The following is a 16,287-nucleotide window of genomic DNA, read 5'->3' on the forward strand; positions in this document are numbered from 1 at the left end:
ACCCATAGACAGAGTCTGGATTCCTGGTGATTGATTTATACACTATGTGTTACATGTATCATATCATATTTGTCATACAGCATAATGTGTCATTTGACCTTGTTCTCCACAGACTTCTATACATGGAAGTAGTTCAGTTTACCTTCTTCTTCGTCCTCCACCACCTCCACCATACTCAAATCCACCGTAACCCCTTCCGCCTCGCGATCCACCATGAGATCCTCCGAAATCATCACTGGGTGGAGGATGAAGGAGATTATGCTTGTCGGCGTACTATAAAATGGTCAGCGATACCTCATGCTGGCAAGGAAAACAATAAGCTTACATCGCTAAGAGCGCTGAGCTGCTTGGTCAAGGTGGTAAGATAGGCAGTAAGCTGCACATCATCATATTCCTGCAACAAGAGATATATAAAGGTCAGCAGCCTGAAAGATACTTCAACAACTATAACTTACCGTGGTAAGCTCGTCACGGAATTCTTTAGCATCCATCGTAGGAAGAGTTGCCACCAAAGCAGAGACTTGACGAAGTATGTTATGATCGGGTTTGGCAGTCTCTGCGAGTTCATATTGTCTAAGCTAGGTACGATTCAGTTCGGTCAAAGGTAACTTACTATTAATGACACCTGTAATATACTGTAAGAGAACAGCTACTCGTTCATACAACATCCTTATGGCATTACGTTGAGTTGTCAGATTTGCAACGACTATAGGACAGTATCAGCATTGATCCCCTGAAAGAAATGTCAGACGGACTCACCTGTACTTTCTTCCCCTTCTCCATCCATACCTCCCCTTGATACACCGTCCACAGCTATCCTTTCTGCTTCTCCCGTTTCAATTCCATGAGCAAGTTCCACGAACTTCCCATCTGTAGAGTCATCTTTGGCTCCTTCTGCAAGTGCAGCTTCGTAGATGGTGACAGGTAGGGTTTGAGAGGAAGGAGGATGGTTTGGGTTGAAAAGAAGGAAGATAGGTGTATCGATTATGTTTGTGAACTGTAATGAGAGAATCGACGAAGGTTCAGCCGAACGATATGGTAGCAGATCACATAAGGAGATTTATACGTACCTGTCGATGAAGAGCCACATCCTCCGCGGTCGGTTTCTCCCCTACAGTGTACCATCCTACCACATCGAGTGTCGGGAAGACCTGTTTGACTATTGGGAGAATCAGCTCAGACTGATGTTGTCCTACTGAAGGGTGATATGACTTACACTGATCTTTTCGAGTTTCAAAGAAGGTGGTATTCAAGGATGTACTGTTATTGCTCTGGGCAGCAGAAGTACTACTCTCTCCCATATCCACATCACCATCTGTAGATCCAATGACCAGCTCGAACGAGTTGACTATGGAGATTTCTCGATTGCTTTCCGTACCGAGAAGTGCACCGATGACTGTGAGTGGGAAGCATGATCAGCGACAAGTATAAGACAGACACCTGTAATATGAGGATGAACGTACTTTTCGTAGATCCTGACGAGGTGAGACGAGATCGATTGAAGTGATCTGATACATTGAGGATAGGCAGAGGGTGACTGTGGATAAATGAGTTAGCTACAATCTATTACTGATCGATCACGAGGGGAGAGAGCAATCACAGATTGATGGTCAGTCCTGAGGTAGCACCTCCTGGTGCGATATGAGAGGATGAGGCCTCGGCTGACATGGTGGTTGATCGTTTATGCGTTGTTGTGAATAGATAGGACTGATCAAGAGGTGGGATATAGGACGACCAACATGTCATAGCAAGGAGGTGAAGGAAGGAATGATTGTGTGTCATACCTCGAGCCAAATTACGTAACGATGCCATACATGCATAAAAAGGTCGGTCGGTGATCGCCGCCACCTGCTGTCTGTGCATTGAACCTCTTTGTCGTGTTTGTTTTCTTTTCCACTCTCATACCTCATTTCTCATCTGTTGACACTTTATCATCATCATCATTCAACTTGATCTGTACCATACACCGTAAACCATAACAACGACATACCTCCATCATCCAAATTCATAGTTCAGCCCGTACCGATTCATACCAGAGCTCAAGAAAAGTCACAGCGAACAAAATCGTTCCTACTGGAACATCCCCCTCCGATGCGCGATGCCACCATCAGCCATCACCTCTTCGCCTCTCAAATACAGGCAGCCAGTCACACGGCAACGCTCAGCTGAACCTTTCGCACCACCTGTACCTGCTAAGCCTATAGACTTGAATAGCTCGACGAGGTCAACAGATAGAGAGACTGGACAAAAGATAACTAGAAGGGCGTTTCTATGTGATATAGTAGTGGAAAATCAGGGAGAAGGTAAGTGGAATGCCTCATGAGGTAAGCTAACGACGTATACAGAGACTGGAAACTTGCTGTCTTACCTTGGTACCCCTCTCAAACCGCTATCAATACTTCCGTCACCTCCCTCTACCACCAATGGCAGACCTACTACACCATCCCGATTGTCGGTGCCACCAGATTCAGACGACGATGAGACTATGGGAAAGAGTCCCGGCTGGTCCGGACATAGAAGTGAGGAGATGTCGAACAGGTTGAACAATCTCATAGAAGAGCTGGTCAGGACTGAACGAAGTTATTTGTCTCGTATACATGCACTGAAAACGGTGAGTTTGTCCCGCATCAACCAACGCTGAACCTTCTCAGAGCTATGCAGATCGCTTGAGACTATTCTCCCGAGACCCCAACCAACAGCTTATTCCTCCTTACGAAGCGAAAGCTATGTTCGCAAATATAGAAGCTATCGTACCAGCTTCAGCTGCTTTTCTGACGGACCTCGATGCAATGATGCAGAGTGGGCGAGCGGAAGATACGGTCGGAGATGTTTGCTTGAAACATGTATGTACTATCAACGACGATATCGAGCTCAGCTGACATAGTCGTTCAGTTCAAAAACCTACGGACGTTCGACCCATATCGTACCTATCTCAGTAAACAAGATGAGTCACAGAAACTATTTCAAGACTCGTTGAAAAAGTTCCACGGATTTGCCAGTTTCATCGAGGTGAGTAATATTCTTCTGCTCAGCACATGATTGATGCTGATCTCGTATATAGAGCACCAAGTATCAAACAACTGGTATAGGAAATATCGGTCTTCGAGAGCTGCTCATGGAACCTGTTCAAAGGATTCCTAGGTATACACTACTTTGGCAATGTGAGTGATGTATGTGGTAGAGTTTCGCTGATTACGTAGCTATGATCAAATGCATGTCCCCTATCTCCTCCCAACACGCCAAACTACTGGAAGCTATTGAGATCGCTTCAGGAATAGCTAGGTGCGATCCTGACCCTCAGACCGTGCGGGCCACCGTGATGTATCATCTGGAGAGGAATATCGACAATTTCCCTGTGAGTGCAGCCATAGCCCCATATTACCAAGCTAAACCTGGTGATAGGCGAAACTGTTCAGTAACAGCCGAGACTATATCGACGCTATCGACGTTGAAGATCTGCCTGCAGAATATCCCACCGTATCGTCCCCTCCTTCAAGACCACTATCGTCATTGGGATCCCGTCCATTGTCGATCTCGTCAGCTTCCAACCCATCTATGGCATCATTTGGATCTTTGACCTCTCAGTCACCTCCTGCTATTCACGCCGCTGCTACACCGCTCAACTGTACCTTGTTCCTCTTTGACGACAAGCTCATGATAGTCAAGCGACAATCGGGCTCAATTAGCGGACGAAAGGTCACCGGAACTGATGATATACCCAGACTTGTCAGAGGTGCTGCGATCATGGACAAGAACCCTATCAAGAAAGATAAACTCGGCTTCCGAGGAGAGGTAGATATTCTCGATGTCATTGCGTCGGATACTGGAAATGGAGGTAAGTTCTGGTTTCATCGGGGCGAAGCTGACGAAATCAGATTTCCATCTCTTCTTCGAACGCCCACCGATGGATCAATCCGGACGATGGTCTGCTCGCCCATTTCGATCATATACAACGGTACATCCGCCATTTTCCACAGCTCTTGATCCTGTAGCTACCCGTCGAGATAAATTACGTTTCATCCAGAATCTCTGGGCAGCACAAGCACTAGCTCGAACCAAATTATCTTCGAAAGAAGGTAAGAATCTCGCTAGAGCACTCATGAGCGAACACGAGTTATCGTTAGAAGGGGCAGGCGAGCCCATGGGGAGAGCTAAGTGTTATTGGGATGTGTGGGAAAAAAGTGCATGGCTTGCTCACCGAAAGGTAAGTCTTCGCCGGAGAAATGTTATGCCCCTCGTTGACAGACTTGTTTCCAGGCGAAAGTTGCTGTACATATTGACGAAGAAGGATTGGCAGAGAATCTACCTGTAGGCGAAGATGCACCTTTGCTGTGCATTCGCCTTCAGCCAATGACAGGAGGTTTATGCCGTTTCTCCTATTCAACGGCCGATGCTGTCGATGAGGATCGCATGGTGATCGACATTAGCGAAATCATGGATCGTGTGGTCACTACTGGTAGGTCAACATTTCATAGGCAAGGCTGACTTTTTAGTACATAAATATGGTATCTTCAAATTCAGAACCGGTTCTACCTCTTGCCCTACAACTCCCTCCGCTGCCTCTCACCGATTGCGACCTTCAATGCTCAATCTCGATGCTATTTCTCGTAACCTCTTTGGCGTCGGAAGTGTCTCTGGAAGAAGCGATGTGTTCAGCACCAAAGCTTCGAGATCGACTGGAAGTAGATCATCCACCATGGATCTGTCCACGGATAATTCTCGAAAACGACTGTCTTATCGATCTAGCTCTCCCAGCGATGGACTGTTCAAATCCTCTAACCATCTCATCGCTGGTGCTCCGTACGAAGCAGAGTTGGGACAGAGTGAGCTGGACCTAAATGCTCGCCTCGATATGGCGAGGAACAACAGTCGCTCCGTCGTATCCACACCGAATAAACTTGGATCTAAAAGTGTGGCTGAAATACGTCAGAACGTTGAGCAGCAAACTTTGGAGGAAGCGGAAGCGTCATTGCGAGCTACCTGTGAGTCTCGATACCACAAGACTATATACTGACAATACAGTGCGCTCGGAAACCCCGCCTTCGACTACAGCACCGTTGCGTATTCGTAAGACACCATCACCTGTTCGAGCGCTTAGTCCGACCATGGACGCTACTCCTCGAGCTACGGTATCGCCAATTCCTTCTCATATACTCCCAACCTTGGCGCAATCGATTGCAAACGATGATCCCATCTTTTCCTCACCTCGACAGATACCGAGTCCTGCTCTGCCCTCCGCCCCGCTATCACCTCGCCCCATTGGTCCGCGGAGCCCGGTGCAAGGCTCTTCATCCAACTTACCGTCTCGATTGCCTGTACTTGTACAAGGAACGACCATCGGGTCTGCGCATACAAGGCTGCGTATAGTCTCCGGAGGTGGTCGACGGATATCGGTAGGAAGGGAAATGGTTCCGCTCAAAGGTTGCGAAGAGAGTGAATCCACCGAAGCGCAGTCCACACCTACAACACTTCCTGCAGCAAAGAGACAACACTCTGCTGACAACCTCACGCCTAGAAAACGATCTCCTACCCGAAGTCCTTTGCACAGCAGAGATGTATCCGATTCGTCGAAAGTGTCGATATCAAATAAGCCAGGTAGTCGGAGATCATCCGGCAGATACAGCGCGCGAAGATCGTCTGGACCTCTGACCACACCTAGGACGGTGTCAGCGTCACAGAATTCAGTCACTTCGATAGCTACCAACGCAACAGTGGAGGATATTGAGATGAAGGAATATCAGGATCTCGAAACCGCTCTTGAAGGAGCGTCGAAAAAGGTGAGTGATACATACGGCAGAACAAAGCTGACAGGGGTAGATTCGCGATGCTCTGGGATCCAATAAACGATTGAAATCTGAGATATCTGGATTACGAAAACAGATGACCAAAGATACCAAAGGTAAAGACTTGGTACAAAGGTTAGAGAGAAATACGTCTCTGCCTCGATCGCCTCAGCGAAGGAATATGAACGTGAGTCATAGGTAGATTAGACATTGGCTGATGATGGAAATCCAGCGTATTGTCGATCATGATCCTTACGATTCAGTATCTTCCCGTCATTCCTCATCGGGTAGACAGGAGATTGATGCGATCGTAATGGATGAGTGTGCCAGAGGTATCACTTCGATCGTTGAAAGGGTTGATGGTCATTTGCGGCAAGCTGAAATGGGCAATAACCAAGCGATGAATTTGGCAAAGCGGTTATTACTGGAAAATGATCAAGTAGGTGCATCTAGTTTCATAGCCAAAGAATAATAGCAATTGACACCCGAACAGCAATCTCAACAGATCAGATCGCTACACGGTCAGGTCATACGTTATAAAGAACATCAGGATTTGCTTCAACGTCAACTTGGAGACGCGCAGATCGAGCTAGACGTAATATATGAGGTATGTTCTTATATGTTGATTCGCCAGCTGACATGAAATTAGGCCTTCAATACCGAACTTGATGGAATGTTCAATGACGCTCAATTACCCGAAACCGAGGCCTTCACAGCTTTGCAGAATGATCTTCGAGCGACCAAAGCGAGTCGAAATGAACTTGATTTGGAGAATCAAAAGTTGAAACGTGAACTTGAGGAAGCCAATTTACAGAAAGAGCAGTGAGTGATTGTATGATGTTAAGAGAATACGGTCGCTGATTCTGAACACTTGTTGCAGATGGGCAAGGATGCTTCGGGCTCAAGGATATAATGTATAAACGAATTTCATCATGGACATGGACAATTTCCCGACTGGTTTTTTGGAATGTATATATATAGAGTAGTTGATACCTTGCATACAAGAAGATGACTACTATTGATAGTACCGTTGTATATAGGTTGATGATGAGATCCTGTTACCTACTCGATTGATTGTATGTACAACAGTGCACTCAGCAGAGTGGTATTAGGTTGTGTGACGGTCTGCCACGTGAGATTACGCAATGCTGCAATACTGGGATCTGTAGATAAACATGAGTTTTGATAATAATCTTGCCACCCAATTACGAGCACGAGTAACTGACTACATCATTCAATCATCTCTAAGCCATATACCCTCATCCATCCTCCATCATATCCCCTCCCTTCGTCTCACGATGGCAGCCCCACCGCCAGACGCTCCCCCTCCCGAAACACCACCATTATTACCGATCCCCTTTCTCGACTATCGTTGGGTCCACGCCGGCGCACAGCACCTCGACCTTTTACCTACACCTATCACCTCTGCGTCTACCATTTACAAGTCATTCTCGCAGAGCGAGTCACTCAGGATAGAAGAACGATGGATCCAGCCGTCTGACGATGAGCGACGAAAGATAATAAGGGAATGGGGAAGTATGGAAGGTGAAGGTGCTCCAGCTCGAACCAAAAAGAAGGAAAAGGAAAAGGAAAAGGACAAAGCAAGGAGGGAAAGCGTCACCAGCGTACATTCTGTGGGTTCGACAAGTTCACATCCATTGGATGATAAATTGAAAGAAAAAGAGAAAGAAAAGAAGAGCAATGGAGATGTACCTGATAAAGAACATATGAGATCAGGTGAAGAACAGAGCAGAGCGGAAGAAGACCTTTCAGATAGCACGGATCAGAAGTATAGGGAGGTCATTAGCAAAGTGCAGAGGGAATATGATGATTATGAAATTATTCGGGGAGTACCTGTCAGCCAGGTGAGTGATACTTCTGCTTTTGCCTTCTGTATATGGGATATGGTGCTGATGATTTTGACAAGGACTCGCTCTTCGAGGTATCATTACCGACTTTATCGTTACATCCTGTCTTTTGGGCTCATACGGGGTCGAGGGTACCTGTCTTACGAGGTACTTGGTTTGTCGAGAATGAAACACGACCTTGCTCTTGGGAGCTAGCAGAGGAGATTGAAAGAGCATATCTGTAAGTTAGCCATATCGAAATCTATCATACATCCGCTGACAGACTGATAATGTATCAGGGAAATTCAACCTTGGCAACCATCATACAAGCATGAGTTGGCTACTGCCCTATCTCTAGGCACAGCCGGAGAAGAAAAGCTCAAATACACTCTTCCTTCCAAGTTCGGTCACGGATTAGGTATAATTTTCGAAGATGGGGAAAAGGGTCGCCTTATAACGTGAGTTACGATTCCATTCGGAAAACAGGAAGAGAGACGGAGAGGCTGATGAATTACCTGGCCCTGTAGTACGGGCGCCTTGACTTATCTTACTCGTGCTTTCTGGGCGTCACTCAGAGCTAAACCATCTGGTACATATGTGTACCGAGGTTTTGGTCCTGCGGCTGCAGCAACTGGTAAAGATAAAGATAAAATGGAAAATTCCCCCGGAAGGAGTCGACCTCATTCTCGTCGGGGTAGCAATAGTAGTCAGCGGTCTGCAAAAATGGAAAAATCACCTTCTATGCATCATCGAGCTTTGTCTAAAGATAAAGGGCAAAGAGATCACCTTGGCGATAAGACTGAGACCGTCGTCGGTGCTGCAGTTAAAGGTCTAGGTCTCAGTGCTGGTGAAACCCTCAGTGGAGTCAAGAAGAGCTTGGAAGATTTGAAGGATGATGAAAGACGAAAGCGTCCAGTAGGGCTGTCTGCGGATACTAGAGATGCGTTGGAAGAGGAGAATGCCCCTTTGGTGAGCAGTCATTTTGATAATGATCATGGAGTAATTGAAAACTGATCTACACTACAGGTCGATGCAGAAGAAGATGATGCCCCGTGTACGGACCTGATCTTGGTTATACATGGTATAGGTGAGTGGTAAGTGTAGGAAACCGAAGCCATACTCATGAGTCATTGCAGGTCAACAGCTTGCTACACAGTATGAGGCGTATAACTTTGTGTGAGTGTGCGATATAATGAATTGGATAAGTATCTGAAGGTGATTCTAGATATGCTGGAAATCAACTACGCCAAGTCTTGAGGTGAGTCTTTTTGTTTCGATCAACTAATGCGTTTACCCATTGGGTTACCAGGAAACAGTCATCGAATCCCGCTCTTGCATCGATAATTCGAGATCGTCGATGTCAAGTGAGTACGATGCGAGACTATCCTCTCATATGGCTCCACTAACCCGAATCCTTAGATCCTACCCGTACAATGGCGTACCTCAATTGATCTCGATGACGAGAAGACCGACGAGGACAGGGAGCATGGCATGGACAATCGTTTCACCATAGCTGGTAAGTGTGTTGTTCTTCGATAATTGAGCTGAGCTGATTGTCGATGTCTTTAGATATAACGATGAGCAAGTCTATACCATATGTGCGAGAACTTACAAATGCTGTGAGTCAAAGCTTGTATCGGAGCGATCGTAGCTGACTTCTGCTCAGGTGCTTCTTGATATCCCTCTCTACATGTCGCACCACAGACAAAAGATGATTGAAGCAGTATGCCTCCAAGCCAACAAGTTATATCGACTATGGATCGCTCGAAATCCTGAGTTCGAGAGGTATGGGAGAGTTCATATCATAGGTCATTCGGTAAGTCAGCTCTTCAGCTCAGTCTGAATTGCCTATGCCTATCTGACTTTACAATATTATAGCTCGGCTCTGCCTTGGCTTCACAAATCTTGTCTAATCAACCTACGAAGATGCCAACTTTAACTCAGCTCCCGAAACAAGTGATTACCCAAACTCGGGATCGATTCCTGTTCAACACGAGTAATCTTTTCCTATGCGGGAGCCCTCTGGGAATCTTCTTGCATTTAGAGCAAGCTCAATTGATGCCTAGAAAGGGTAGAGAGAGGACGATGCACTCACCTCAAGATGAAGCTGTGAGTATTCTTGATGATCCTGGCACACCAAAGAAACATTGCTAAATTTTGTAAATTACAGCTGGATCGAGCTGGGAAGTATGGATGCTTGGCGATCGACTCGTGAGTTGCACATGAACCGTCGATGAGTCGAGCTCTGGCTGACCCGGAGTGCAGATTGTACAACATATTTTACTACACTGATCCTGTAGCGTAAGTGATACAACTTCATTGTTGAATATCAGCTGACCTGATCGATAGTTATCAACTCAATGCCGCTGTCGACGTGAAGCTGGCAGCTCGCCGTCCTCCCTTGGCTATAACCTCAGTCACTGCTCCTTTCTATGCTCCCGTCACAGATAGTTTCAGCTCGATCTCCAAGTATCTACCCTCTTACTTGGTTGGAACTACATCCGGCGAGAAGAAAGCTGCTCGTCCAGGTGTGATTCGTTTACCTAGTGGGATTGAGGTGAGTCATGGTAGAGAACAAGATGGATGTACATGCTGATCTGTGATCATCAGATGTCAGGACCAAGTGGAGAAGAGAGATTAGAAGGTACGCGGGGCGAACGCAGGTTTTCAGCGTTGAACCCTCACGGCAATGTCGATTTCTACTTGCCATCAGCAGGTGTGAGCGAATATCTAGGTAAGTCATGAGGTCATTGATTGTCAGAACCCTCAGCTGATTGAATGAAAATAGATATGATCACTGCTCATCTGTCTTACTGGACTGATCCTTCCTTCGCGGCCTTCCTTCTTGCGGAGATATTCTCTACCCGTTTGGACCTGATGAGAACAGGTATGGGATTGGCTGAGCAGGTGATGCCAGAAGGCACGGCATGATACGGATATGACGAGGTCCATGATGAAAGTCATGTAGAAGTTGGATTTAGCCCGGATCATGGGCACTACGTGATACTCATAGAGATATCTGATACCCATGTGATAAGTGCGATATAGAACCTACTGTATATAGATAGAGATAGATACGAGTAGGTACCATAGCAAATAACATGTATGTACATAGAATAGACACCGGCCGGAACCAACCGGATCTAGATCACCCGGCCGGAACTTGCGACCATCTACATCAAACGACCGACCAATTAACCGACCCAAACGCGAGTGATGCTTTCCCGAAAAGTAAAAATATCGCAGCAGGTGAGATAAGAAAACTTAATTCATGCAGCAATCTATGACTGTACATCGTGATCCTCTTGACAAACTATTCGATAACATATGATTCGATTTTGACGCGGCCGATGCATGATTCAGATGACCCTACTCAAGAAGTATTTATAGGTGCTATGAGATGTACAAGTCTCTTCTTTCTTCTCTCAACATGATTTTAACTTGATTCGACTTCTCCGCCAACTGTGTATATTTGCTCACTTTTCGATCTCTAATTGCCTTCAAATAAAGACCTTGACTACTAAATTCGCATACTCTTAATCCCGCAATATGCCTGACATTCAATTGATCGCTGCTCGGGACACCACATCCCAAGCTCCCCTCAAACCAACGAGAAGCATTCTGAAGAAGGAGTGGAACGTTCGGGTTTCGCCAGCCGTCGTGAGTCACCCGGTCTGACACTTGTCATCTTCAATTGACTGACATGCCCCGGTGTCGTAGGGTCGATCTCGTAACCCCATTAGGGAAACCTTAGCATCTATTACTGCCAATCAGCCTAGTTGCTCCAAAACACCTATCAATCTGGGTTTAGGTGACCCTACACATTATCCTCTTCACCCTCCTCCCCCTGCTGCCATCACGGCCGTCGCTCAAGCTGCGATAGGTGGCGGAGCCAATGGATACCTCAATGGTGTAGGGTCCACCGAAGCTAGGCAGGCAGTAGCAGACTATCATGAACGCTGGGATCAAGTGACATACGATATAAGCGATATCGTATTGGTGAGTCAATCCATTACTTGAGGCTTGAGCGATGAATGTATGCAAGGCTGACCTTGTAGTAGACTCATGGTGTAGGTCAGGGTCTGGATCTTCTCTTTTCAGTGATGATACCGCCCGCTTCAGTCGAGAAATCCAACATCCTCTTACCTCGACCTGGCTTTGCACAATACACTGCGCTCTTGGCGAATCTAGATGCTGAGATACGATACTACGATTGTCTAGAGGATAAAGATTGGGAGGTAGATCTTGAAATGATAGATCAGCTCTGTGATGATAATACCCGAGCGATCTTGATTGTGAGTCGGCCTTCTATGAATATACAGTACGAGGGCTGCTTGCTAATGATAACATGCAGAATAACCCCAGCAATCCTTGCGGAAGCAACTACAGCCGACAAGCTTTGAAAGATATTCTTGTTATAGCTGAAAAACATAAGGTTCCTATCATCGCGGATGAGATCTATGGACATATGGTGAGTGACAAGTGACAGATGTCTATCAAGCCTTCTACGGCTGGTCAGCTGATCTATTATTGTAAATATCAGACTTGGTCAGCTCCCTTCACTCCTTTGGCCTCCCTCTCAAATGCAGTACCAATCATCACTCTTTCTGGTCTTTCCAAGCGATTCCTCGTCCCCGGTTGGCGTTTCGGTTGGTTATGCCTTCATGATCCTCTTGGAATAGCCTCCAGCATCAAGAATGGAATGCAGTGCTGGGGTAATCGGTTCATGGGTCCTAACAGCTTGATACAAGCTGCTTTGCCTACTATTTTGGCGACCGAATCAGAATGGTATGACGAGGTCATCAACAAGATTGAGGTATGTTTTTCTACTTAGATGTTCCGGTCCGTCTAAACCAAGGCTGATTTACTCTATAACAGGCTCTCGCCAAGATAGTACATCAAGGAGTCAGTGATGCTCCAGGTCTCAGTACCAATTGTCCCAGCGGAGCGATGTACAGTTTCGTAAAGATCGATTTAACGGCTTTCCCAACGATCAAGGATGATGTTGCTTTCGCTACTGCCCTGTACAACGAACAGGCAGTGTTCGTATTGCCTGGACTCTGTTTTGGTATGCCTGGATACTTTAGGATAGTTTTGGGAACCCCTTCAAAAGTGATGACGGAAGTCATCAAAAGGATACAAGAGTTTTGCAGCACACACAGTGTCATCAACCAAGACTCTTGAGGGACCATGCATAGACATTATAGAAATACTACTACACGGATACATTACTATAATACCCCATATTCAATGACTGCAATGCATACCAGACTGGTGTCGATATCCATGATCTCTTGTGCAATGAGTTTCATCCTAATTGATTTTATGAGATGTAAACCTGTTGCTTGAGTAGAGGTTTGGGGAGGCTTGCCCCTAGATCCGCAAAAGCTCGAAAAGCATTCATGTCAACTCTCGATTTGAACAGAACGAACACTATGAAGGCGCGTCAGCTATTTTTGCTTTATCATCAGGTATGAACGCATGAACGCACCATGAGTTGGATCATGATCGGAGGCTCTCTCTGCTTCCTGACACACATCGTAGCCTGCCGCGCAATGGCAGCACCGCAGCCATACCCCACGGATCTGATCACCATGTACGTCACACAGGGTTTCTCGATGGAGAACATGTTTCAAGTAGGCTGTAGGATCCCTTGGATTGATAGTCGACAAGGCAGACGTCGGTACTTTACCCACTGGTTGCCGGTAAAGAGGCGGTAAGATAGGTCGGGATGATCTGATGGGGATGTGAACTGGACGATCGAATCTGAAGAATACATGGGTCGGATCGTGAACACGATAGGAGCGAAGTTCGCAGATGGAGCACTACGGTACGATTATCAGTCAGAACTGCCAAGGGGAAGGAGTTGGTACTCACGAGATTGTATCCCTCCGGGTCAGATGGACAATTCGCACACTGGAATCTCCTTCCCATGATCCACTCGTGGCAATTGCCGCATTTCAATCCATGATCCAGGGCGTCACGAGTGGTGACAGCCAATCTAGGTGGTGAAATTGCTGGATTCCGAGCCGCTGTCGGAGCATACACCGTATCGTTGGTAGGTGACGATGACCTTGAGGAGGTTTCCCCATCACCTGACATCGTTCCGGTCGCCATCGTTCGATCCTGATGAAACCATCGGTCTCTGGCGCGACGGGAGACATCGTCGACTTGGTACGGTGAGATGGGTACTGGTATCTGTCAGAGCATAGATGTTAGCAACGCTTGTATAGACAAAGAGTGGCGTTCACTCACCTTCATCATGATATGATCTGCGGTATGGCTGGTGCCATTGACGTCCAGAACCACAGCTTCACATTGAATGCAGAGATCTACCGCACATACAGCACAATGGAACCTTGGACCGACGATATCTTGCAGACAGTTATGGCAGAAAGCTCCGGGATGACGAGCTGGTTGGGGTATTTCATGACGCGGGGGAGGGACTTCTTCCAGACCCAAAGAGGTGTTTGTTGAAGAAAGTACGTCAGGTAGGGACAGGAACGCGTGTGCTGGATGGATCTCTTCGACTTTATGGTAGCAAGCAGAACAGAGGTCGAAGCTAGGACATGACACGCCTGCAAATCAGCAATCGCCCATGACTTGAATGACTCACATTTGTAACGATTTGCGAACAGTGGATTTCGACATATCGTACACTCGTTGACTTCGCTATATTCTGCAAAGACATGAGTGATCGAGACAAGAAGTTATAAATTTGGCACTTACCCACATCGACCCATCCCTCCGCCGCCCATGTCTTCTCCCTGAAAGTATGGCGCACGTCGCCACCTTGTCTTCGTCTTCGCCTTTCTGCATGACTTGACTTGGCTTTAGCGGCAATCGCTCTGGTGTGAGCGATTCCGTGAACTTCAATACAATCAGCGCAAAGTTCGTAGCCACGAGCCTTTGGCCGACGGCCATTCAGAAGATCACCGTTGGGAGAGGAAGGTGAATCTGGGGGAGTCAGTCCATATCGATAGGTTGCTGTGGTTGGCGATGATTGTATTTGAGAGGCAGTGAGCTGGCTGGGAGTGGCAACATTGTATACGGTTCGAGATTCCGTCGATGTACGGCTAGTTGTATCGGAAGACGAATCGCTATCACTGCTCCACAAGAGCGACTTTGCTCCTTTGGAGGTATTCTCTTTCCAGAATTCCCCCTCACCGCAACACTGACAGACATACCGCATATAATCTAGGCGGATACCACAGGCAGAGCAGTCTGGTGCCAGTATCGGGGGCCCAGCGGGCTCTGCGATACGTACGAGTTCGTGAGGTAGGGGTGTCTGAGGAGGCGAGGTCGATAACGTGATTGAAGAAAAAGGGCGATTGCTAGGACCTTCTCCGAATTCTGAGTGAGACGAATGGGATGATGCGTCGGTGTGATAGGAATAGTAGTAACCTATTCCACACTGTTAGCTGACCCGAGGCCTTTTCCTGATTGTGACACTCACGACCTCTCGCATCTCGCACCAAAGCGAAATCCCCTGGTCTCTCATCATCACTTTCTTCACTGTCCTCATCACTGTCGTCATATCGGTTTGACCGTGCGACAGGTCTCGGTGCGGAGACGAGTTTTCGAGAAGCCAAGCGAGACTGTTCGCGCAACCATCTGGTGCCGAGATCCGAGGCCGTCAAGAGAGATGGGGGATCCTCATCATGATCACCAAATGGCGTAGTAGTCTGAGAATTTGTCGATTCCTGACTCAAAGTCTGTATCCGGGATCCGGACGGCTGACTATCCAGCTCTAAGGAATTAAAGTGCTGAATCGTGGATTCCTCTGATGCGACCTCCGACTCCTGCACATAATCAGATTGAGAGTATCGCCTTGAGCTCCTTGAGCTCTCCTCATATCCCCCTGATCTCCAGCTACCTTCACTCTGACTCTTCGTCTCGTCATAAGATCCTGTTCCTGTTCGAAAGCTCGATACGGATGATGTATCGCTCAGACTTGGTCCATCATATTCCACCAGGACATCGAGACGGATTGTTATCTTCTGATTGGGAAAGGCGTACATCAGGTTGCCTGAAGTGGATCCAGAGTAAGTCGATGGAGCGGCATCATCGTCACCGGAAATGAAGTAAGTGATTGCCTCGGTGAGATCCCTACTTGATCTTATGTGAAATTCCTCTCCATCGTCATCGGTATAGGCGAGAGAGAAGGGTGAGGCTGAGAGCGAAAAGCATTCTTCGACCTACCAATCAGGTCAGCAACGAGGCTAGTCGCTTCGCTTGTCATGATGAGAGCTCACTCTAAGACGCAATGAGTCAAGTCTACAAGTAGCTGCGGAGGGGAAAGTGACCTTGCGGGTAATGCCATCGAACGCGCATTTGATGACTAACGGTCGATTCGGTCGATCTGCGAGAGATCTGGAAGACGAAGGATGCATGACTGATGCTATAGTGAGGATGTCATATGGGATGATGTTGCTGAGCCTGTTATGGTCAAGCTTGAGGTCACAGGTGAGATAGCAACATGAAGGGGTAATCTCAGATTTATGTCAACAAAGATGAACATTGTGTTGAAGAGAGCGCAAAAATGATGACGTGGAAGAATCTGCTACCATGGACATCACAGTACTGTACATACCCTCATCATCATCATCATCATCGTCGTCGTCGTATAGCATAGCATCAACACTCCCCATGTGATC

General features: G+C 47.0%; 5 protein-coding genes across 5 annotated transcripts; 3 read left to right on the forward strand and 2 right to left on the reverse strand.

The window, feature by feature from the left end:
• Positions 1-138: 138 nt before the first annotated feature.
• I203_105387 (uncharacterized protein) lies at positions 139-1,668 on the reverse strand (the record flags this gene model as incomplete). Its single annotated transcript, XM_019144551.1, has 9 exons — positions 139-273; positions 326-394; positions 456-556; positions 614-706; positions 760-997; positions 1,071-1,159; positions 1,217-1,396; positions 1,464-1,537; positions 1,601-1,668. 9 exons carry the CDS (start codon positions 1,666-1,668, stop codon positions 139-141), a joined length of 1,047 nt encoding a protein of 348 aa, XP_019005886.1.
• Positions 1,669-2,098: 430 nt separating this feature from the next.
• On the forward strand, positions 2,099-6,703 carry I203_105388 (uncharacterized protein; the record flags this gene model as incomplete). Its single annotated transcript, XM_065517758.1, has 17 exons — positions 2,099-2,303; positions 2,346-2,611; positions 2,700-2,843; positions 2,893-3,009; positions 3,062-3,124; positions 3,182-3,355; positions 3,403-3,477; positions 3,586-3,835; positions 3,978-4,204; positions 4,258-4,331; positions 4,522-4,982; positions 5,053-5,777; positions 5,881-5,970; positions 6,016-6,222; positions 6,277-6,390; positions 6,433-6,605; positions 6,664-6,703. The coding sequence occupies 17 exons, from the start codon at positions 2,099-2,101 to the stop codon at positions 6,701-6,703; spliced, it is 3,405 nt and encodes a 1,134-aa protein (XP_065373062.1).
• Positions 6,704-7,081: 378 nt separating this feature from the next.
• Positions 7,082-10,561, forward strand: I203_105389 (uncharacterized protein; the record flags this gene model as incomplete). The annotated part of the gene is made up of 17 exons (XM_065517759.1): positions 7,082-7,648; positions 7,711-7,871; positions 7,930-8,088; positions 8,158-8,599; positions 8,657-8,717; positions 8,767-8,806; positions 8,856-8,888; positions 8,940-8,994; positions 9,050-9,146; positions 9,200-9,249; positions 9,297-9,446; positions 9,509-9,739; positions 9,801-9,841; positions 9,896-9,931; positions 9,980-10,187; positions 10,241-10,364; positions 10,419-10,561. The coding sequence occupies 17 exons, from the start codon at positions 7,082-7,084 to the stop codon at positions 10,559-10,561; spliced, it is 2,598 nt and encodes an 865-aa protein (XP_065373063.1).
• Positions 10,562-11,179: 618 nt separating this feature from the next.
• Positions 11,180-12,814, forward strand: I203_105390 (tyrosine aminotransferase; the record flags this gene model as incomplete). The annotated part of the gene is made up of 6 exons (XM_019144554.1): positions 11,180-11,290; positions 11,351-11,629; positions 11,692-11,925; positions 11,985-12,101; positions 12,174-12,446; positions 12,509-12,814. The coding sequence occupies 6 exons, from the start codon at positions 11,180-11,182 to the stop codon at positions 12,812-12,814; spliced, it is 1,320 nt and encodes a 439-aa protein (XP_019005889.1).
• A 139-nt stretch (positions 12,815-12,953) lies between these two features.
• Positions 12,954-16,023, reverse strand: I203_105391 (uncharacterized protein; the record flags this gene model as incomplete). Its single annotated transcript, XM_065517760.1, has 8 exons — positions 12,954-13,063; positions 13,122-13,455; positions 13,508-13,828; positions 13,886-14,160; positions 14,247-14,309; positions 14,360-15,034; positions 15,087-15,828; positions 15,886-16,023. The coding sequence occupies 8 exons, from the start codon at positions 16,021-16,023 to the stop codon at positions 12,954-12,956; spliced, it is 2,658 nt and encodes an 885-aa protein (XP_065373064.1).
• Positions 16,024-16,287: the final 264 nt, after the last annotated feature.

This window comes from Kwoniella mangroviensis (genome assembly GCF_000507465.2).
Source record: "Kwoniella mangroviensis CBS 8507 chromosome 1 map unlocalized Ctg02, whole genome shotgun sequence".
Classification (NCBI taxonomy): Eukaryota; Fungi; Basidiomycota; class Tremellomycetes; order Tremellales; family Cryptococcaceae; genus Kwoniella; species Kwoniella mangrovensis.